Source organism: Panthera leo, chromosome B1 (genome assembly GCF_018350215.1).
Source record: "Panthera leo isolate Ple1 chromosome B1, P.leo_Ple1_pat1.1, whole genome shotgun sequence".
Lineage (NCBI taxonomy): Eukaryota > Metazoa > Chordata > Mammalia > Carnivora > Felidae > Panthera > Panthera leo.
The window spans coordinates 7,204,947-7,228,838 of NC_056682.1; the positions used below are offsets into that span (position 1 = coordinate 7,204,947).

The window sequence follows — 23,892 nt, forward strand, 5'->3', positions numbered from 1 at the left end:
GAGTCCCATGTTGAGTGCAGAGATTACTAAAAAAAAATAAATAGGGGCACCTGAGTGTTTCAGTCAGTTAAGCATCCAAGCATGGCTCAGGTCATGATCTCACAGTTCATGACTTCGAGCCCCACATCAGGCTTTGTGCTGACAGTTTGGATCCTGGAGCCTGCTTTGGATTCTGTGTCTCCCTCTCTCTATGCCCCTTCCCCTGTTGCACTCTGTCTGTCTGTCTCTCTCTCTCAAAAAACAAAAATTAAAACAAATAAATAAAAATAAATAAACTTAAACAAGAAAGAAATGTACACCAAATTTTAATGAAAAAAATTTTACTGCGTATAAGGGATAGCCCAATAATTCTGACTTAAAATACAACAGAGCAAATATCATGTCTTCCTGTCTTAGAGTTTTGCTGTTCCCTTTACATAACTCTAATAACTTGTGCCTCCTTTTCATTAAGCAGCAGTGCCATGATAGGATTCATTTATAAGAATCTGTTTTATTTGTCCACCTAGAACATGGTCCTCCAGAGTAACCACAGCTTCTATCCCCATAACTTCCCTGGATTCTTGAGGCCTGGCTCAACTACAGGGGCAGACAACAACCCCGAGGAGGTCCAGTCATGCAGAGAACCCACCTCATTCTCTCTCACAGTCCAAAGTATAAAGCCCTGTGCACTGATAACGGGGTAGCAGACAAAGCATCCCGTGAGGCCCCGCTCCGGATACATTCATGTAACCTTCATTTCTTCCTAGGTTCTTTCAAAGTCAGCTGCACCCTGATAACGCTAGAGCCAAGCCTCAGCCCTAAGAATTGGTCCAAACAGCCAGAGAAAAACAAACCTTGCATGAGGATTTAGATGTCATAAACCAGAAGTCCCGACAGGACAAGGTTTGGCCCCAGCACAGAACTGGCGATGTCTGGAGACACTGTAGTTCTGACCATTAGAAAGGCACTACTGGTGTCTAATGGCCGGTGGCCAGGGATGATACTAAACACCCTACGGTGGACAGGGATGACCTTGAAGACAGAGCAATAAGAATTATCTGTCCCCAAATGTCGACAGTGCTGAGGTTGAAAAACTGCTATAGGCTTTGAGGCAATGAGAAGAACCAGAAGAAGATCAATGTCTTGCCTCAAGAGCACGTCCTGGCCTCCCTAGGAGACCCCAGATCACCTGTAAGTAGGTATGAGGCACCAACCCACTCCCACATCTATTCTTCTGAATTAAAGGCATAGCCTTTAATTCATGGGCACGCAGCATAGGAAAGAAATTTTTGGACACTCCAGCGTCATTATTAACATAGTTTTTCTTACAGACTGTTTGTCCCTTGCTTTCGCTTCTCCATTGTTTCCTAAGCCTACCAGATTCCTGGCCCAACCAGAATCAGGTCTGATTGTCCAAACGAATCTGATGAATTCACTCCCCGTTCCATGGTTAATCTTTTGCGTGATGCCGTGGAACTCTGTTTCCCTAGATGACTTAAAAATGCATCCAAGCAATTATAAATGAGTGTACAACATAATCACTTAAAACATCTGCACGTCAGAGGAAATTATCACTATTCAAAATGTGGAATGCTGTCTCTGAGGTGGCACCACTGTGTCCCAGAGTGCTCCGGTGACGCTGGGACAGCGGCTGGCAAACTACGCCTCCCAGACTCCTTTGCTGACCTGCTTCCAGTTGAGTCACAACAAACATCAGGCACTGGGGAGGGGGAGGAGGCTGGAGCCTGGAGAAGAGGGGAAGAGCTTCCTTAACCACTCAGCTGCAGTGTCCCCCTTGTTAGGGCACGGCCAGAGCCAACCTCGTCGTGCCCACACAGAGACACCAGCAACAGCTAGTTCCTGTCCCCTTTCCATAGGAAGAGAAGTCTCTTCTCAGAGCTCCAAGGATGCCCACGACATCTGGGCGGCATGTCCGTCCTCAGGAGCTGGAGAGCTGGGAGACCCCTCTGCAGGCTCTTGGTTCCTTCCATTTTGGTGTCCCCCTGCGGGGTAGCACCTGCTGCCTGCCATCATCTCTGGGTAACCTCAGCCCTCCCTTGAGCCCTTCTTTACCTGTGCAACCAATCTGGTTTTAAATTTGTTCAAAATACTAGTATATTCCAGTCACCTGAATCCCGGCTCCTATAAGTCCTGCTTATAGTCACGGCTACTACTTGTGCCCTTCTGTTGCTGCTGCTACTTACTCATCATCCTCTAAATCTGTCAGACAGGTCTAGGTGCCTAACGGATAAAGAGACAAAGCGTAATGGAGGCTGTATTTCATCACTGACAATTGATAGATCAAGTAGGTGAAAAATACATTAAGACTATAGAGGATCTAAAACAACGGTTTGTAAAGTAAAATCTAGAAAACATATGTTCAACTCTAAACATTATCAATGTGAGATATAATTTTTTTTTTTTAATATATGAAATTTACTGTCAAATTGGTTTCCATACAACACCCAGTGCTCATCCCAAAAGGTGCCCTCCTCAATACCCATCACCCACCCTGTCCTCCCTCCCACCCTGCCCTCCCTCCCACCCCCCATCAACCCTCAGTTTGTAATGTGAGATATAATTTAATTTCTCTTTTCTTTTTTAAAGTTTATTTGCATTGAGAGAGAGAGAGAGAGAGAGAGAGAGAGAGAGAGAGAGAGAGACAGCAAGCTGGGGAGGTGCAGCAGAGAGAGGGAGAGAGAGAGAGAATCCCATGCAGGCCCCACGCTGTCAGCGCAGAGCCCGATGTGGGGCTGGAACTCACAAACTGAGATCACGACCCGAACTGAAATCAAGAGTGGTACACTCAACTGACTGAGCCAACGGGGCGCCCCTCAATTTCTCTTTCTACAGAACATAAAGGAGAACTGACCCAAGATCCCCAATCATTCTAAGTGAAAATAGCACGGACAAGTACATTTGATCCTCATGCAGTGTAACTGGAATTTAATAACGAAATGAACACTAAGGTAAGAAAGCATAAAATAATTAAAGAACATTCTTAATAACCAGAAAGGAAAGGATAATGAAAATCTTCCTTATACTGGTTTACCTAGCAGAGAAGCCAACATTTCTACATACTATACGGGATTATGATGTAAAATAATGTAAAGTGTAAAGTGTTATTCAACTGAATGTGATAACAATTCTGACGGTGACTGTGCTCTGCAGTGTATCCACTGAAACATAATTTTCGTTTCTTGCTTCTCCACTAGCAGAAGAGCATCACTAAAATCCTCTTCGATATCTACTTAAACATCCGCCAAGCGTTTTAGTACAATTTCAAGGACTTAAAACGGTCAATTTCCTCATTATTTAACATATGACACACTGGTAGGTCCATATATGTAACAGAACACAACAAAATCTTACAGGAATTGTGTTTCCTTCTACACCGCAATCAATATGTGCTGGGGTGTAAATGAAGAATAAAACAGTGCAGTAAAGGTACAGAACGAATGAAAATAATATTTAGCAAGATAAAAAATAAACAAGACAAAATTTTTAAATGGTCAGTGGCTCAGTGAGGTTTGGTGGTGGGAGAAGGGGGGTGAGACAGTAGTCATGGTTGGATTAAGGGAGGGGGAGTCGAGCAAAAGTGAAATGGCCACACTGGGAGGGAATCAGAAAATGTGTGAGATCCGCCAGGTTCAAATCCAAAAATGTGGTGGATTTGGCACTCATAGCTCTTGCTGGCTCAGAATCAGTTGGCCATAAGCGCTGATCTGTCTGAATCTCTGAATGAAGCAAAGAGAAGAAACAAAGAAGCAAAAGCTGTAAATGGGTATTTGTGTGCTTTCTTTCCCTGTGATTATATAGCTCCTGGTGACATGAGATGGACTTTGTAACTGACCACTGTCATTGTCTCTGCTCACCTCCTCATTATGGTTATTACCAATAGCAATGATTTTTTTCAGCAGGATCTAAAATGTCTCTTACAGTTTTATCATGGAGTATTCATTGTTCTTCCTTCTTTCAACAACGAACATAAAGTTGAAAAAGAAACAGCAATGCTTGTTTATCACAGGGAACACTCCTGAACCAATCATTTTTTCCTGATGGTATTTCTTTATTCTCTCTCTCTCCCATCCCATCGCTCTCTCTCTCTCTCTCTCTCTCTCTCTCTCTCCCACACACACACACACACACACACACACACACACACACACTCAGACGCCTAATTGTACACAAGCTTGATAGGGTCATTTGCGTGGCGATTTTACATATTTTTATACGTCCCCCTCTTTAATGCGCGGCTGGAAAAGACCCAAAACACAACTGTGACACGTATGGCATCCTCACACCTGAACTCATGCCCTATGAAAGCATTTTTGCCAGAGGACAGATGCACTGTTGTATTATTAGCTGTCTGTTGTCGCACAACATATTACCCCAAACTTAGAAGCCTGAAAAAACAAGAATTTACTATGTAAACAATTTATGTGGTGAGGCTCAGGTGAGTGCCTCTGGCTCAAGGGCTCTGAGGAGGCCCCCATGCACCCACAGTCCAGCTTTTGGCCCGGATTGGGGGTTCACCCGGAGGATGGACTGTGAGTGCATGGGAGGAATCTGCATCCAAGCTCACCTATGTCATTGTAGACAGGCCCCAGGTCTTCAGTAGCTAATTGCTAGAGTCATCAGTCCCTTGCCACAAGGGTCTTTTCATAAGGCAGCTCAGAATATGGCAGCCGCTTTACTCAGAGCAACTGAATAAGCCAGAATAAGGGTTAGAGAGGGTGCCCAAGATGGAAAAAATGTAACCCAATCTGGAAAGTAATATCCCATCCATTCTGCGGTATCCTATTCCCATGTCCAGCCTCCTCTGAGGAAAGGAGACTGCACAAAGGCATGAAGAAAAGGAGGCAGGGGTCACTGGGCACCATCAGAGGAGCTGAAAATCATAGTATCCAACAGAGTAGATTTTTATCTACAGAGTGCAATGTAGTTTAAAATGAAGTACAATTATCATAGTGATTATTCTGCCGAGATAGCAAAGGATACCTATACTGGGAGAAATTTCCTAAAATCTTAAGCTGTGATTGAATTTCAGTAGTGGAATTCCAAGCAGTTTAATGTTTTTATGCTTTTCCGTGTTTTCTAGATTCAATTCCAGGTTTTAATTAGAATACAAATACTTAAATAAATACTAAAAATACTAAAAAGTTAAAAGGATATAACATATAAAAAGAGATTGGATTATGCTTTCAACATAACAGTGTTGCTATAAAGATGAAACACAAAGGTGATACAGAGCATGCTTCACGGAACTCTTTTGAAGCATGCTCCGTATCACCTTTGTTACGAAGCCTTTCCTGACATTCTCGTTACCCCTCCCCTCTCCTACCCTTTGGTAGAAACTAATACTATTGATTTATATAAAATAACCACCGTCTCTCCTGGGTTGTGTCCTTTACCTAGACTACTGCCCACACTCACTTAACTTTCCATCTCCCATTATCTGATTGTGATGGATTTGGTGTAGCCCTGGGTTTTGCTGTACTGCCTGATGCATCACAGATACATAAGGCATGATCGATGATTGTACATGCATGCATGCATGGAGCCTACTGGAGAACAGAGCTGACAATGAGGAAGTCCTCAGTGTGTGGGAAATGGACAGTATGACCTTCTGCTTTCTCGTCCATGAGTTATCACCACCTTTGTGTACTTTGGCCCTGGAGATTTCCTGTGGGAGCCTGACTTATTCCCTTTTTGTTAGGCTCTACTAACCAAGAACAAACCACAGGCCCAGGAAGCATCATAAATAGCCATGGATCTGCCCAGCTCAGCAACCCCAGGCTCTAAGCATGTCGATGCCTCTTTTCTTCACTGGTCGTTCAGCCATGGGACTCCATGTGTTTCTCTTCGCACTCCTCTTTTTGACACTCTTATCCCCAGGTAAGGCGGTGGCTAATTGCTCAGGTCTGCTATCTAGAAAGCTATCTGGCAGGTCAGACAAGATTCATAAACCTGATATCAACAGCTTCGTTAGTATGATTATAATGCGGTGAAATAGGAAAGAGACAATTCCTTTGCCTGATGCAGTCCCATTCTGTTTATCCTTACTCTGTACTTAGGACGCCTTGGTGAGGCATGACAATTGATTCATAGACAGGCAGATCTAAAAGGATTGGATTTCAGAGGCATCTACCGTTAGATCTACTCACGAGGTCAGAGGAAGAGAAGGATGGAATCCCATCAATGAGATCTAGTGCTAAGGGTGTTTCTTGGGGGAATCTGTCATGTAAGTATTTGGCTCCCAAAAGAATTCAGAGTCAAAATGAAGTAACGATACACAGCTCTCATTATGGGAGAGGTATGCTCATAGTTGTAAAAGTAAGGTTAGGTTGATCTTATGTCTTTTTTTTTTTTCTCATCCAAAACAGACACTTTTGGAAAATAAAGCAAATGGAGCACTGTTATAACTGTATCACAAGAGCAGACAGAAATTAGAACTATCCCAGCCAAACTGGCCACAGGGTCATTCTGCATAAATGGCATAGACCCAGAATAGGGTTTTAGAAAGAGGATTACAGTCCCCAGGGAAGGGTTACTGAGAAGACCGAATACTGGTCTGCCAAAGCATATATCTGCTAAAGAATATAGGTGCCAAAGCATATATCTGGTCCCCAAAATGAAGCAAGTAGGAGGAGCACATCCTTTGGAGTGCTCATCCACAAGCTGTGTGGAAGAAATGGTTGAGCTGGGAAATGGAGACAGTAACACCAAAGGAGATGCTCTGCTATCATAAATCCTTAATGCTAAGATGGAAATTAAAAGTTATCAGGATCAGGGGTGGCTGGGTGGCTCCGTCGGTTAAGGAGATCCAGCTTCAGCTCAGGTCATGATCTTGTGGTTCATGGGTTCGAGCCCTGTGTCAGTCTCTGTGTTGACAGCTCGGAGCTTGGAGCCTGCTTCAGATTCTGTGTCTCCCTCCTCTCTGCCCCTCTGTCACTCGTGCTTGCTCTCTCTGTCTCTCTGTCTCTCTCTCCAAAATAAAACATTAAAAAAAATTTTTTAGGTTATTAGGTTCAAACTCATCATTTTCAGATGAGATGACTGAGGTCCATAGAAATACTTCACAATTCTATAATTTAAGTATTCATACATGCATCTGAAAAGAATATGTCAGAGTTGCAGAGGCTGATAATCAACTATGTGGAAAGAGTTTAAATAATTTGTATGCCATACAAGATGAGCTGCTATCAATTGGACCAAGCATGTTAAGAAAACACATATCAGGGGCACCTGGGTGGCTCAGTCGGTTAAGCGGCCGACTTCAGCTCAGGTCATGATCTCATGGCGAGTTCGAGCCCCGCGTTGGTCTTTGTGCTGACAGCTCAGAGCCTGGAGCCTGTTTCAGATTCTGTGTCTCCCTCTCTCTCTGACCCTCCCCCATTCATGCTCTGTCTCTCTCTGTCTCAAAAATAAATAAATAAATAAATGTTAAAAAAAAAAAAAGAAAACACATATCAGACAAAATAATCAGTATGTTTGCACTTGGAAATACTTTCTTCTGACATTAAAGGAGAATTTGTTTAGGATATACTAACTGCCAGGCACTGTTCTAAATTTCATATTAGGTAATAATATATCAAGTGGACTATCGTGTCCACTGAGGAACTATACTGTGACAAAAATAGGGACATATTTCCTGCTTTGATGGAGTTTCCAATGTTAATCTCCCATGTTGTCCACACACTGCTCTTTTTATCCTTTACTAAATTTGTTGACAACTCTAAGGATAGGCTGAATCAAGAAGAGTACATCCATGGGGCGCCTGGGTGGCTCAGTCGGTTAAGCGCCTGAGTTCTGCTCAGGTCATGATCTCACAGTTTGTGAGTTTGAGCTCTGCATCAGGGTCTATGCTTACAGCTCAGAGCCTGGAACCTGCTTCTAATTCTGTGTCTCATTCTCTCTCTGCTCTTCCCCCACTTGTGCTCTGTCTCTCAAAAATAAATAAAAATGTAAAAAAAATTATTACAAAATAAGTGAAAAGTTAAAGCATAGATGTTTCAGAACACGAGGTTAGACAGGAAGTGAATGAATTATTTTTGTGAGATTAGTCAAAGTACAAAAAAAGCCCACATTGATTTAACAAGAAATCACGATTGTATATGCTTGCAAATGAAAGATGATTTGCAAAGTGAATTTGAGGACTGCAGGGGGCTTCAGACACATGAATGGATATGAGTAAAGACACCAAGATGTGATGGTCACAGTGTATTACAGGTTCAGCACGCAGGGATGTTGAGGCAAAGTGACTGTGCCTGAAAGCTGGCAAAGAGAATCAGAGGCAGCCTACAGAGCGCCACGTGCTGGGGCAGGAGGGGCTTGCCATGTACTGTGTGGCTCTGATAATGGAATGGACAGACTCATTTACCCTTAGAAACATCTCTTTAAGAAATGAAGAAGATGAACAGGAAGGGGCAGCCTAAAAGGGAATGATCATGGGACTTTACCTGTAAGAGAATACAACTGAGCAATAACTCTGGATGAAGAGAAGGGACACGTGGAGGGAACGTGAAAGAGCTATCATTGATTATAGTTAATGAATAAATGAATGCTCTGGAATGATAATTCTTGGGTTCCTGGATAAAGTCAAAGGGTGTTAATCCAGAAAGAAAATACAGTGAGGAGGATGTTTTCATGTGTCTTCATTTTTGAGGCTCAGACAAGGACAGAATGAGGACCAGATTCAACATCTTGAGTTTTAGGAACCTAGGCATCTTCCAGGTAGAAGCATATAACCTTGAAGACATGGGCCTGATATTCAGATGTGAAATCCCTGCATGAGTCATGTCACTGTTCTGTAATATGTGTCTAAATCTTCAGGAGTATGTGGTAATGCTTAGGGGAAGCCAGTAGCATGAAAAGAGAAGACAAAATAGAGAAGATAAGAAAATGGAAGTAAGGACATGAGAGAATAAGACAGAATCGGAGAAGAGAAAGGAAGAGAATACCATTGAAACAACCAGAAAAAACACCACACAGACTGAGCAAATGGAGAAAAGTTGCTAGGGGCCTGTCAGTGAATTTAAAATATTGAGCTGGTGAACATCAAACCATGTCAACTAACAGCAACAAGACTTTCAAGAAATCACATGCCACCCGAAGATTTGGTAAAGCTGGAACTAAAATAAGGTCATCAAGGCTATTTTTACAAGTTTTTCCCAGCTTTCTTGAGGTATGATACACAAGTGTAGATTTATATATTTAAGGTGTACAGCATGAAGATTTATCCATATATTTTCAATACCATGGAGGAACCTGAGGACGTGATGCCAAATGACAGAAGTGAGACACAGAAAGACAAATGCTGCTCGATCTCACTTATATGTGGAATCTAAAAAGTTAGACTCATGGAAGCACTGAGTAGACTGGTGGTTCCCAAGAGCTGGGGGTGAAGGAAATGGGGAGGTCATAAGTTTTCATGGAAATATACATATGTGGAAGCTGGGATGCTTTCACCATTTTCGTTGCCCACAAACATCAGTCCCCTGTTTGTGACAGTGTGCCAGTCTCTTTCTTCCCTTTGCTTACAGCTCTGGAGTCCTTCAGAGTAACCCAAAAACTAGTATTCTGAGTGTCAAATTGATTGGTATGAAAATGAACTCTTATTTAGAAGAAAATGTGGTTCATGCTAGCAGTTCAATCAGGAATGAACTATATAGTCAAACATACATGCTCTATAAATAATAATAAGTAAACACTGAATAAACAAGAAAAAGAGTGTGGATAGTTTTTTTTTTTCTTATTTCACATAAGGCTAACAAGAGTTGTGATCCATCTTGTCATTTTCCAGTCCTTTAAAGAGAAGTATCTATAAAACTAATGAGGAAATTGAAGATAACCTGGAAACTGAGGATAGCTTATTCTTCTAAGAATAAATATAAGACCTTCTGGAGGTTCCTGAGAGAGTGTAAGACAAACATTCTAATAAATGGAGCCTATAAAAGGACTTTCAGCATTCCCATCATTTTTGCTTAGAAATCACCAAAAAACAACATGAATGAGAAAAAGAATTGAAAATAGCATCTTCAAGTAAACTAGGATATAGATGGAATGTGAGAAAAAGAGGCATATGTCTCCATTTCTTATGAGGTTCCAGCAAAGAACACTTCTAGAAGGTAAGGGCACACCCTAAGAACAAACTCAAAAACATTCCTTAGCAAAACAAAAACAGAATTCACGGGCTATTAGTGAGAGCATCCCAGGGGCCAATAGTGGACTTGACAAACAGATAATTCAGATTAAACCAAGAATGGTGTAAAAAAGCTATATATATGCAATACATAATCTATAGGTGAATCTGGAAGGGTAAGAGAGACATTGTATTGTGAGTAATGTTATACTTGCTTATCTCTATTGGTCTGAATAAAAGTAAGAGTTAACACAAATTAATTCCTGGCACATAATGCCACACAAAGCTTTAGGTCTGGGAAAAACTCATCTCATTCAAAAACAGAAGTAATGAAAAGTGAACAGTACTGGAATCTAAACATTTTTTTACATGATGAAAGATGAACAGGCAACAAAATTTTTAAATGCTTTAGACCCAGCAATCCATTCCCATGGGAATATATCACACATATATATATATATCTATATATATATATATATATCTATATATCTATATCTATATCTATATCTATATCTATATCTATATCTATATAGATATATATAATCTATAGATATCTATATATATATATATAATCTACCTATCTATATATATATATATCACCTATATATATATATATGTATCATCTATATGAAAGCAGCATGTGTATAATGTTAATCATCACAACTTTATCTATAAAAACAAAAGATTGGAGATCCCATACCTGATTCCCATCAATCAAAACACAGCTAAATAGGTAATGGCCTGTCTATATACAGATGCTCATAATTATTATAAAGTACAATGACAAATCAATAAGACAAGAAAATGAATGAAGTAGAAGAACTAGAAATGAAAAACACTTGACTATTCTTATTTGCAGTTGACACAACAGTAATGACACACTTAACTATTGCAATCTTGAGGGAAATTTCTTCTTTTTTTTTCTAGTTGCTGGCTATTATAAACAATCTTACTCTAAAAATTCTCTCACATATGTCTTGGTTTCCCTGGAGCACCATCTTAGGGATAGAATGGAATCTTATGATATGAATCCTCAGCTTTACTAGGTGAAAATATACTCTTCTCAAACTGGGGTGAACAAATTTAGAAACCCATTAAGTGTTTGAAAGTGGTAGGAATTAAAAACAGTAGTAGAATTGAAATAGTTGACAACAAAAGTAAATAATCGGGAGGAGTTCAATGATGATGACAAAGCTGTAAAGTCATTGTATTGTTTAAGGGTAAATATTTTGATTAAATTTAGACTTTGCTATATTAAGACCATATATATATATATATATATATATATATATATATATATATATATTTTTTTTTTTTTTTTTTTTTTTTTTTTTTTTTTTTTTTTTAATTATTGAGAGGGACAGAGTGAGCAAGCAGGGGAGAGGGGCAGAGAGAGAGGGAGAGAGAGAGAATCTTAAGCAGGCTCCATGCCTAGGCTCCATGCTCATCTCACAAACGATGAGATCATGACCTGAGCTGAAATGATGAGTCAGTTGCTTAACTAACTGAGCCACCCAGGCACTCCAAGAATATAAGTTTTAATTCTATGAGAACTACTCTAAGAATGGGGACAAAGGCTTAATTTCCCAACTAATAAAAAAATGTGATGCTTAAAAACAATCCAGTAGAAAAGAGAAATTGAGTGAGAGAAAAGGAACAGAGACTAGGCAAACAGAAAAGAAAGATGGTAGAAATAAACTCAAATATATCAGTGATGACACTAAAATGCAAACAGGTTACTTTTCTATTTCAAATCGAAGATGGTCAGTGCTTATTTTAAAAATAAACTCAACTACATGGTACTAAAGTAAAACAAAAAACAAACAAAAACACCTACAATGTAAGCAATCATAAAGGTTAGAAAGAAAAGGAGAGTGTTATGAGCTAAATTGTGTCCCTCCAAAAATGCATCTTTTAAGTTTTTTTTTAATGTTTATTTATGAGAGAGAGCTCCCACACGCAAGCAAGTGGGGGAGGGGCAGAGAGAGGGAGACACAGAACTGGAAGCAGACTCCAGGCTCCACAGGCTGTCTGCACAGAGCCCCAGATGAGGCTTGAACTCACAAACTGTGAGATCATGTCCTGAGCCAAAGTCGTATGCTTAACTGATTGAGCCACCCAGGAGCCCCTGGTGTTTGTTTGTTTGTTTGTTTGTTTGTTTGTTTGTTTGTTTTGAGAGAGAGAAAGAGAGAGAGAGAGAGAACATGTGAGTGGGGAAGGGGCAGAGAGAGAGGGAGACAGAGAATCCCAAGCAGGCTCCACGCTGTCAGTGCAGAGCCCAACACAGGGAATGATCCCATGAACCATGAGATCATGACCTGAGCCGAAAGCAAGAGTTGGACACTTAACCAACTGAGCCACCCAGGCACCCCTAAAATTGCGTATGTTAAATCCTAAGTCTTGGTACCTCAGAATGTGAGCATATTTGGAGACTGGGGTTTTACAGTAGTGATTAAGTTAAAACGAAGTCATTACGGTGGGACCTAAGCCAATATGACCGGTGTCCTTAAAAGAGGAGGAAATTTGGACACAGGCACATACAGAAGGAACACAGTGTGAAGACATAATGAGAAGATGGCCATCTACAAACCAATGAGATGGAACCGATCCTTCCCTCGGGTTTCTCAGAAAGAATCTGAAAGCACTACATCCGACTACAGAATACACATTTTTCAGTTCAGCCAAAGAATTTATAAAAATGACCATACACTCAAACATAAAGCAAGCATCAAAATTTTTAAAAATCTAAATTATTAGCATATTAAATCACCATTATACATTTCTAACTTACACGATGTTATATGTCAGTTTTATCTCAGGAAAGCTGGAAAAAAATAAAATAGTAAAATTTTGCAAAATTGGGGAACAACTTCTTTGAACCTAATTTGTTTAAGCCAGAAATCATTAACAAAAATATAAATATTTGGAAATGCAGAAATATACTTCTACAAAAAGCACGCATCAAAGGAAACATCAATATGAAAATTAGCAAGGAAATTACACTGAATTAAGCTACATGAAGGTAAGTTAGAATTTAGAGAAACACATGAAAGAGACACAAATAGGTAAAAGAATCACCAAAACAAAAAGTTGGTGTTTTAAAGACTAATAATCTGGGGACACTGATCAAGAAAAAATGAGACATACTTAAAGTAACCACCTCAGGATTGAACAGGCTGAAATCACAGCAGATGCCCCAGACAGCCAGAGAAAAGGAAAGGGTAGGATGAATTTGCACACTGGGTCCCATTCCCTCTTGTGCATTTAGAAACCAATCCCTAGTGGCAATTCTTCCCTCATGTTCATGTCATCAATTTTATTTCTGCTGGATTGTTACCGTTAGCATACAAGCATGCTGTTCTTTCTCCTATTAAAAAAAAAAAAAAACGACAAACTTTTTTCCCCCTCTTCTTCCAATGCCAGCTAGCACCCTCTTTCTTTGCTCCATTTGGTAGTAAAGCACCTCAAGATAGTCATCCACATTTTCCACCTCCAGTCCTTCTTCTCGAATCCCTAAGTATATTCTGAGCAGACATTCTCCCGACCCTCTCCCTGCTATGTGAGCTGTGCTTGCTGGTCACCAAGGGTCCCCACATTGCTGGATCTAACGGTCACCAACTGTTGTGACCTTACTTGGCCAATCATCAGCATTTAAAACAGATGGTCGCTCACTCCTTCATCATATACTTTCTTCAGTTGGCTTCCGGGTAGTGCATTCACCTGATTCACAGCCTGCCTCCCTGGACCTGCCTCCTCCATTTCCTTAGCTACTCCCACCTCTTGTCCCAGTGTTCGCCATATTGGGGAGACCCAGCTCTCAGTTCCTGGGCCTCTTCTCTTCCCTCTCCCCATCTACTCCTTGGGGCTAGTCCCATCCTTTTGAATTCTCCTCTTGGACTTCTCAACTCCAGACTTGTAACAAATATCCAATGGCATAATTTCTATCTCTGGTTTAATTTCAAAGGTAACATATCCAAATCTGAATTCCTGATATCCCTCCATACAGTTTTCCCCCATCACAGGGTGCCGTAGCTGGCACTCCATGGACCTACTCTTGGCTCTGATGCATCCCCTCCACCCTCAGTAGGCCTCCACATGTGCACCTTAGGAGGTCCCCCTCAGGGCTCCTGTCTATGTCTAGCCTTGGACAGAAGCTGCTTCATACTCAGTGAAAGGTCAGAGTGTCTCCAGAATCTCCCTTGGCATCCCTGCCATGCATCAGACTGCATTAGACTCTCTACTTGTGTACCCGTGAGGGAATTCTCTTACCTTCTCCACATCCTCTACAGTTTCACACAGCTGCTGCCTTGTACGAGGCAGGGCAAGACTTTGTCTCAGGGACAAAGTCTCTGCCTTAGGGTGAGACTTCACAATTCTGCTCGGGTTCAAATTTCAGTAGCCCCTACGTGCCTGTCCCTCCAACAGGTCACAGACCTGTTGCTCTCCACCCGATTTTCTAAAAAACACTCAATGGAATGGCATGACAAAAGAGTGAGTCTGATGTATCTGGGACCCAGTGATACCATAATGCTACAAAAGCCCACACTCAGACCTTAAACATTTGTTTGAAGTTCAGCTGTTTCCTTTTTATCTCCTGAAGGGGCTGATTCCTCTTTCCGTGCATCCACACATAAAAACACATGTGGGCCCCCTCCCTTTTACTTCTTTTAATTTTTAATTTTTCCAGATTTACTGAGATGTCAATGACATATAACATTGTGTGAGTTTAAGATGAACAATGTGATGATTTGATACACGTTAATATTGTGAATCGTTTACCACACATGGTAAGGTAATGTCCTTTACCTCACATAATTACCATTTTGTTGTTGTTCCCATGAGAACATTAAATCTCTACTCTCCTAACAACTTTCAAGTATACAATATAGAATTGTTAACTATAGTCACCATGCTGTATATTACATCCCCAGAACTTAATTCATCTTATAATTTAGAGTTTGTACACTTTGACCAAGATCTTCCCGTTTCCCCACCTCTCAGCCACAATTCCACAGTCTGTTTCTATGAGATTGATATTAGATTTCATATATAAGTTAGATCATACAGTATTTGTCCTTCTCTAATTTTACACAGCATAATGCCATCAAGGTCCATCCATGTTGTCATGAATGGCAGGATTTCTTTTTTGTCTGGCTGAATTATATTCGATATTTATATACACAACAGATTTCTCATCCATCATCCATCATCCATTGATGGGCTCTTAGATTGTTTCCATGTCTTGGCTATTGTGAATTGAATAATGCTTTGATCCACGTAAGAATGCAGATATCTCTTCAAGACAGTAATTTCATGTCCTTCACTCAAAAGTGAGACTGCTGGATCGTATGGTAGTTCTCTAATTGTTTGAAGAGTGGTTACACCAATTTACATTCCCACCAACATGTACCAGTGTGCCATGTCTTCTCCACTTCCTCACCAGTGCTTACTATCTCTTGTCTTTTTGATGATAGCTATTCTAACAGGTATGAGGTGACATCTCATTGTGGTTTTGATTGGCATATCTCTGATGATGAGTGATGTTGAGCACATTTTCATGTACTTGCTGGCTATTTGGTAGTCTACTCTGGGAAGATGTCTATTCAGGTCCTCTGCCATATTTTAATTGGATTACTTGAGGGGTTTCTTTTTTTGCTTTTGAGTTGTTATGTGCCTTCCTTATATATTTTGGATATTAATCCCTTATGAAATACATGATTCGCAAAAATTTTCTCACATTCTGTAGTCTGTCTTTTCATTTTGTTGAATATTTCTTTAGCAGTGTAGGAACTTTACTGTTTGCTAATGTCCCACTTGTTTATGTTTGCTTTTGTGGCTTGTGCTTTTGGTGTCATCCAAATAACCACTGCCACGACCAAAGTCAAGGCAAATTTTTTCCTGTTTTTTTCTAGGACTTTTACAACTTTGGGTCTTACACTGAAGTCTTTAATCCATTTTGAGTTAATTATATAGATCATATATATATCATGTCATCTGCAAACAGAGACAATTTTACTTCTTCATTTCCAATTTGGACCCATTTTTTTTCTTTTTCTTGCCTGATTGCTCTAGCAAGGATTTCTAGTACTTATGCTGAATAGGAGTATTGACAGTGGAAACCCTTGCTTGTTTTCTGATCTAGAGGGAAAGACTTCAGACTTCTACCACTGAGTATGATGTTAGCTGTGGGTTTGTCATATTTGACCTTTATTATGTTTATGTATGTTACTTTTACACCCAATTCATTGAGTGTTTTTACATGAAAAGATATTGAATTTTGTCAAATGCTTTTTCTTCACTTATTGAAATAATCAGATGATTTTTACCTTTCATTCTATTAATGGGGAATAGCACATTGATTGATTTGCATCAACTAAGCCATCCTTGCATCCCAAGGAAAAGTCATTCTTGATCATGGTATATGATCCTATTAATGTGCTGTTAAATTCAGTGTGTCTGTATTTTGTTAAGAATGTTTGTATCTATCTTCATCCAGAATATTGGTCTGCAGGTTTTTTTTTTAAATTTTTAATGTTTATTTATTTTTGAGAGAGAGACAGAGAGAGAGACAGAGCATGAGCAGGGAAGGGGCAGAGAGAAAGCGAGACACAGAATCTGAAGTAGGCTCCAGGCTCTGAGCTGTCAGCACAGAGCCCGATGCAGGGCTTGAACTCACAAACTATCAGATCATGACCTGAGCCAAAGTCGGACACCCAACCGACTGAGCCACCCAGGCGCCCTTGGTCTGTAGTTTTCTTAAAGTGTTCTTATCTGGCTTTGTTGTCAGAATAATGCTGGCCTTGTCAATTGAGTTTGGGAGTGTCCCCTCCTTTTCAACTTTTCAAATCCAGGTCCGTAAGCTGCTGTGGGGCCCTTGACTGTTGGCGTGCATTTTCATGACTGCAGGATCTCACCATCAGCGGACACAGCAACGGAGGCCAAAAACAGGCATCGGACCAGAGGTGTGCAAATGCACAGCCTCAAAGTGCACACGTGGCATGAGGGTCAGTTGTGGGGGTCTACGCTAATGTCTTGCACTAGAGAAGCCACAGAGGCCTAGGCTGGATGCTGGTGCAGGTTCCCAGCTCTGGTGAGGGCAGGGCAGGGCAGGGCAGGGGAAGGAGTAGGAAGGGACTCAGTGGCTGGCATCAGTGACCAAGGACCTTTGTGGGGTGAAAACCCAGTGAAACTTCAGGGTTCTGTTTCTTCTGGCCACTGGTTTCTTCTACAGCAAAAGTTGCTGGGGTCCTGGCAGAGCAAGTCACTGGGGACAGCAGTCACCAGCTGCATGTGGTGGTTATGGTAGCCCCTGCTTTTCTCCTCTGTTCCTAGCCACCTCCACACATCACGGCTTTGCCAGTCTGGGTGGGGTAAAACTGAAACAGCTCCTTCAGGAGGCCCCCCAAAGGCTAGGGAAGTTGTGGCTCACCTGCCTCTTCCCTTCCCTGATAGGGGGGCTCTTTCTAGATGGGGACATCCCCCTTGGGGCTTAGCATGCTGACCTTGGGGATGGGATTGCACAGGTAATCTGATGCCATTCTTTCCCTTCGTGTACGTTATTCTCAGGGTTTTGTTTCACTGTCTTGCTCTGTGGCTTCTTGAGTGCACAGGCAGAGCTCTTCCAGGGTGGTTTTTGCTCACAGATAGCTAATTGTTCATCTTCATGGGGGGACGGAAGCTGGGCTCTCCCACACCCCCACCGTGGTGATGTCACTCCCTCCCCTTTCAGTAGGGCCTTATCACTTTGGATTTTAGTTAATTAGCTTTCTCTGAGCACTCAGCTCTGGGCTGAGCTTTTAACAAACTGTGATCTATGAATTATCCAGCTTGCTCTCTTTTTCAGGAAAAGAGCAATTCCTTTTGTAACGTTTTACATCCTAAACAGAAGTAGAAGTTCACTCCTGTCCTTTTTCAAACCTCCTATGTTGGAGAGTATTATTATTACTGTCATCAATTTCATGGTATTTACTAGAATTCTACCTTGGCTCTGAGGCCACCTTCTGTCTGTGTTAAATTCTTTCTTCATAGTGTATGTCCTCTAGAACTTCCTTAGAGGTAGATATATTGGTGGTGAGTCATTTCAGTCTTTATGTGTGAGTCTGTAAATGTTATCCTTATTCTGGAAAGAAAGCATGTCTGAGAACACAATTCCATCCCAGCAGGTATTTTCTCACAGTCCATCTTCTTTGACTTTCACTTTACTGCCATAGCTTATCATTTATTTTTTTATTTTAATTTTTAATTTTAAGTTTTTATTTATTTACTTTGAAAGAAACAGAGTGAGTGTGAGCCTGGGAGGAGCAGAGAGAGAAAGAATCCCAAGCAGGCACAGCCAAGTCAGCACAGAGCCTGATGTGGGATTCGAACCACAAACCGTGAGATCATGACCTGTGCCAAAATTAAGAGTCAGAGGCTTAATTTCATTTTAAGTGTTTTGTCCTTTTTTTCCCCAAAGTTTTTATGATCTACCATTTGTTTTGTTTTATAACTTAATGTGAATCTCTTTTATATTATCAGTTAGGAGTGCTTTTTTATCTTGAATCTGTGGATTTGTATTTTTTCCATCATTTCCAGAGAATCTCTTTAAGACTTCCTCCTCTTATTCCTCTCTTGTCTCGGCTTTTAATTTAATAAATGTGAGACGTTGTGTATCAGTACTAAGTTCTGGGTAAATAAATTAGATGTATCCATTCATTAATTCTCTTGTCACTTGTGTCTAATAATTGGTCATTAATACCTTCATTTCTTTTTTCAAAAAAGTTTTTTTTCACTTCTAGAAGTTTCTATTTTTTGAAACTGCCCACTTATTCTATCATCTATATTACCTCCTTGTTGCTCGTACAGCTCTGTGATAGTAGGTTTTATTTCTTTAAACAATGTGATACATAGATGTTTAATTATTTGTCACATTGGTCATGCCAATACTTTTGGTCCTTGAGGGCCCAAATATGTTGTTTATTTCATTCACTTTTGCTCATGGTACCTTACCTTGCTGATCATGTCATGGTGAAGTCATTGGTTGTCCTTAGTCCACCAGTATCCTATGGATCTAAGTTGAGCATGTGTCTCTGTTACCATCCAAAGCTACCACCATGAAACCTCCTCCATGATCTTCTCAGTGCAGGAGCTGCAGGCTTAACAAACTGCCACTGCTGCTATTCCAGGAGTAAGGACCGCCGTCAGCACTGCTGATAGTAGTAATGACCTTCTAGAAACCCCACCCCAGCCAGCCGACCAGTGCAGAGCCCCACTGCTCAAGCTTCAGTTCGAAGACTTGTTTTTCCTGAAGGAGCGAGTAGTCTAGGACACTGGCCTACCACTTTCAAGAATAGCGGTGTTTCAGAGATACTACGATCCATTTGTTTCATGACGGCAGTCACTTGAGAGTATCTAATTTGCAATTGTGGCCAAAAGCCTAAATCGTTCTTTCAGTCTCATCATATTTGTTCTGCATCTTCCAGGAACTTCTGTTTCTGATGTACTGATGGTACTCTGTGCCTTGGGGCACTCCTACAGATTCTTTCAAAATGCTACCCACATAATTCCAATAGCATCTGGGGAGGAATAGAAGGAGAGCAAAACCAGTATGCTCAAGTCATCACTGACCTCTTATCACTGATGGTGTTGTCCACAAATTTCAGAACTCTATTTGTAGCAGGATTCTCATGGGACATCAAGGCCTTTCCTTCCAGGAAGCAGCTTTATTCGTGCTAGCACAGGCTCAGTGGGCTAAGAATCAAAAGGCTGAGCCCCGAATGCAGCGGGGCGTAGCCTTTCATACAATTTCTACTTCTTTGTCTCCCGCACATGGTAACATACAGACACGCTATCTGATTAGGTGGCCTACGTCACAGGGTCGTGAGGAATGTCACATACAGACATACAGTCTGGATGGACACAGACAAAGTTACTGAGTTGTGTCAGAGCTATGGATATGTGTATAGGAGTTGATTGGGCTACGTTGCCTTCCTTTGTTTTGAGAAGGCCTCCACCACATTCCTGAGGAAGGGGCTGTTCCCCTACCACATATTAATACACTATCAACAGTGGACATTCTTCTTTGCCTTCTGATTTTCATGGGACTAAGGCTAGTATTTTACTATGAAGTGCTATATGGATATTTTTTATGTTCAGATGAATTGAAATTTGGTTAAGGTAATATTCTCCTCTTCCTATTTTTAAAATAATGTTTATCAGAAATCAATGTTGATTTTCTTTTCAATTCTCTCCTTCCAAATACATATTTAAATTACTCGATCCACTGGGTATATTGTATATGTCATTCTGCTACAGTAAACAGGGACATTATCACCAAATTTTAATCTAAAAATACTGTCTTACCATTCTTAGCTAGGAATGGCCTCAATAGGCAAATATAAGTAAAAGTAATGTGACAACTGAAAAATTCTTATTTGATGGGATCTATTCATTATTGAGTGGACCTTCAGTTACATCATGGGTGGGAAATCCTTGACACTATGCAAATTCTCAATACAGAGGTGAAACCAATTGGAGCTATTAACTGTCTTCTCCTACCTCTTCCTTAGGTGGCTTTTCTACTGGACAGTGATTTTGAGGATTGTACTGCCAGGTCATCAGCTCTACCATTAGAGAGTTTCCTATTAAATTAACTTGGCTCTAATGTGAGTCATCTGGAGAAAAGAATGGCCTGGACATGATGACAAATTTTCAGCTTTTTAGAGTCAACTGGTGTGTGTAGAATAGACGAGTACCACCACAGATCCACATGATCTGTTTTCCTGAAACTTCACCTTACCCCCGAGCTAAACAGATAGGAGAAAGAAGGAGATGGGAACGGTAAAGAAACATTTAAAATTCTTTTTAATGTTTATTTATTTTTGAGAGAGACAGGGACAGAGTGTTAGTGGGGGAGGAGCAGAGACAAAGGGAGACAGAATCCAGAGCAGGCTCCAGGCTCTGAGCTATCAGCACAGAGCCCGACGCGGGGCTTAAACTCACACACTGTGAGATCATAATCTGAGCTGAAGTCGGACACTTAACCAACTGAGCCACCCAGGTGCCCCAAGTAAAAAACAACATTTTAAAAGGAGAATGGGCATACGGATTCTTAAGGCACCTGTTGCATCAGGTCCAGGAACCTGCAAGCTTACTCTGGCCTGTGAACCACACATGATCTTCATTCTGTCTTATCTCATCTCATTTCTTACCAAACCTTTTTTTTTTTTTCCATAGTGCTCCACCTACACAGGTCTTTCTGTTTTTCCAATACACTAAGGAAGGGACCTAGCTATTCTATATGCTTAACATGCCCTCACACGAATACGTGCTTGGCTTCTTCACACCCATCATTCAGACCTCAGTTCAAATGCAACATCCTCAGAAAGCCTCTCTCTGTCCGTTCCATTAACTGCATCCTCCAGACGATATCTGGTCAGTTACTGTATTATTTTGTTCTAAACACCGCTTTCCTAAATTAGCTTAGCAACCTAATTTTGCATGGTCAGATTTTATTCACTGAAGTTAAGTCCTGTAAGAATAAGAAACATTTCTTCCATTTTCACTGTTCTGTTGCTAGTGCAAAGAAAAATATCTGGTGACCGGAAGATGCTCAGCAAATATTTGTCGAAGATCCATATAAAGGAGCAACAACGAAGGAATCGGTGTGTTTAGAACATATATGTGAAAGGGAAATGAAATGGGGTCACTTATGTTAAGGGGTTTTAAAATGGAGCCGGGAGGCCCTTTAGGAGGTGGGCTGTATGCACGCCCTCACCTGCGGAGCCATAAACTTTTGATCTGGGCCAATCGCAAATATTCCACGGACTCAGCGCGAACACCTGGCTACAGAACGCGATTTTGCTTAGTGATGGCCTTAGCAACCAGCCATATTCAGTCAAGATCAGCTTTGCTGCCGCCAACACCAATCAAAAATTCTTTGTGAACGACGTATATAATGCATTCCCTTTTTGCTTTGAGAACCTTTTTGCTCTAGGCGCACCTGGGTGGCTCTGTCAGTGGGGCGTCTGACTCTTGATTTTGGCTCAGGTCATGATCTCACAGTGTGTGGGTTTGAGCCCCACATTGAACTCTGTGCTGACAGTGCAGAGCCTGCTTCAGATTCTCTGTCTCCCTTTCTCTCTGCCCCTACCCCACTTGTGCACTCTCTTATGCTCTCTCTCTCAAAATAAATAAACATTAAAAAAATTAAAAAAAAAAAACCTTTTTGCTTTAAGAACTTTTGCTTCCTAGTAGGACACTCTCTGAGTTGCCACTCAAATCTGTGTACCCCAAACTGCAATTCTCTGATCCCATATAAACTCTCTTGCTTAATTTTTGCCTCCTCACAATTTTATGTTGACATGTATTTTTGCCCACCCCCTTGTTCCAGTTTGACATTTACCAATGTTCTTACTGAAGCAAAAATTAGCAATGCCAAGAATTTATGAGAGAAGGAAGGAGGGGGTTGTTAACTTTTGGGCTGTTGGGTAGAAAAGGACAGTGAAGGTGATGGGACAATTGAATAGGTCCTCTGTCCAGCTTCTTTTCTGCACACAGAACTGGTCCCGCCAGAATACGTCCACCCTCACACGTGACAGGGCTCGGGGTCTTACACTCCACTCGTGAACTAATTATTTCACTGCCTCTCTTCTTCTGCAGTAAGAAGTGGTATGGCTTCTGCTGAAAACCATTGTCTAAATCTGTCTGGCATTTGCAGAAGAGACATCTGCAAAATCACAGAGGATCAGATTGGAGCCTGTAAAAGAAGATGGAAGTGCTGTAGATCTTGGTGGATTCTGGTTCCAATTCCAACCCCACTTATCTATTCAGATTATCAAGCACCCCTTAAGCATAAATTGAAATGAAACTAGGGAAAGCATCAGAAGGAAAGTTTCTGCATCTAAAACACTGGAATATACATAAACGCTTCCAGCTTTATTACCAATTCCTATTATCCCTTGTCAATAAAAACAAATAAATATGGGTTTCAAATCTCCAGATACTACTTCTTTGTGACTCATCTTCAGATTCACACAATCTCTTTAAAAGCGAGAAAGCCAGGGTGCCTCGGTGGCTCAGTTGGTTGAACGCCCAACTTCTGCTCAGGTCATGATCTCATGGTTCGTGGGTTCAAGCCCCTCATCGGGCTCTGTGCTGACAGCTCAGAACCTGGAGCCTGCTTCAGATTCTCTGTCTCTCTCTCTCTCTGCCCCTCCCCTGCTCATGCTCTCTCTCTCTCTCTCTCAAAAATAAACATAAAATTTTTTTTTTTAATTTTAAGTGAGAAAGCCCATTTATGTAACAAAAATGTTTTTTGAATTTGTCACAAAAGACCAAAAGGTTAACAAAACCTGAAGATACAGTTATACAAAATGTAATTAGACACACAGAGACTACAAAGAAAATGCACAGGCAAAATACAGAGGAAATACAGAAAATAACAGGGGTGGGAAGAGCTATGGCTTGGGCTAAGGTGGAAAATTGGAATGGGGCAGGAGAAAATCATTTTGGGATAATACACAAGGATTTTCACTATATGGCAGATAATTGGAAGGAAATGAAAACAAGAAAGGAGAGAGAATGAGAGCTTGAAGATCAACAAAAATGTGTATTATGTACACTAAAAGGTAAAACTTCAACCAACAAAGAGACATTTATGCTTCCCTCCTGTCGAGAAACATCATGATCATTTAGAGTCTCCAGCTATTACTCCTTAAGATAAATAACTCCTTTTCATAGGACCTAAACATTTTATTGTAAAAATATAGTGACCTCTTTTGAGAGTGTGC

At 40.9% G+C, this 23,892-nt stretch overlaps 1 protein-coding gene across 2 annotated transcripts in view; it reads left to right on the forward strand.

The window, feature by feature from the left end:
- DEFB109B (defensin beta 109B) overlaps window positions 1–22,968 on the forward strand; it is an 85,255-nt gene extending 62,287 nt beyond the window's left edge. The window contains exons 2-4 of one of the 2 annotated variants that reach the window (XM_042934204.1): window positions 2,833–2,948; window positions 5,699–5,877; window positions 22,763–22,968. In XM_042934204.1, coding sequence (XP_042790138.1) covers window positions 5,787–5,877; window positions 22,763–22,968 — 297 coding nt within the window. In that variant the 5' untranslated portion in view covers window positions 2,833–2,948; window positions 5,699–5,786. The remainder of the gene's footprint in view (window positions 1–2,832; window positions 2,949–5,698; window positions 5,878–22,762) is intronic. The other variant, XM_042934205.1, reaches the window with a different exon arrangement.
- The last annotated feature ends 924 nt before the right edge of the window (window positions 22,969–23,892 follow it).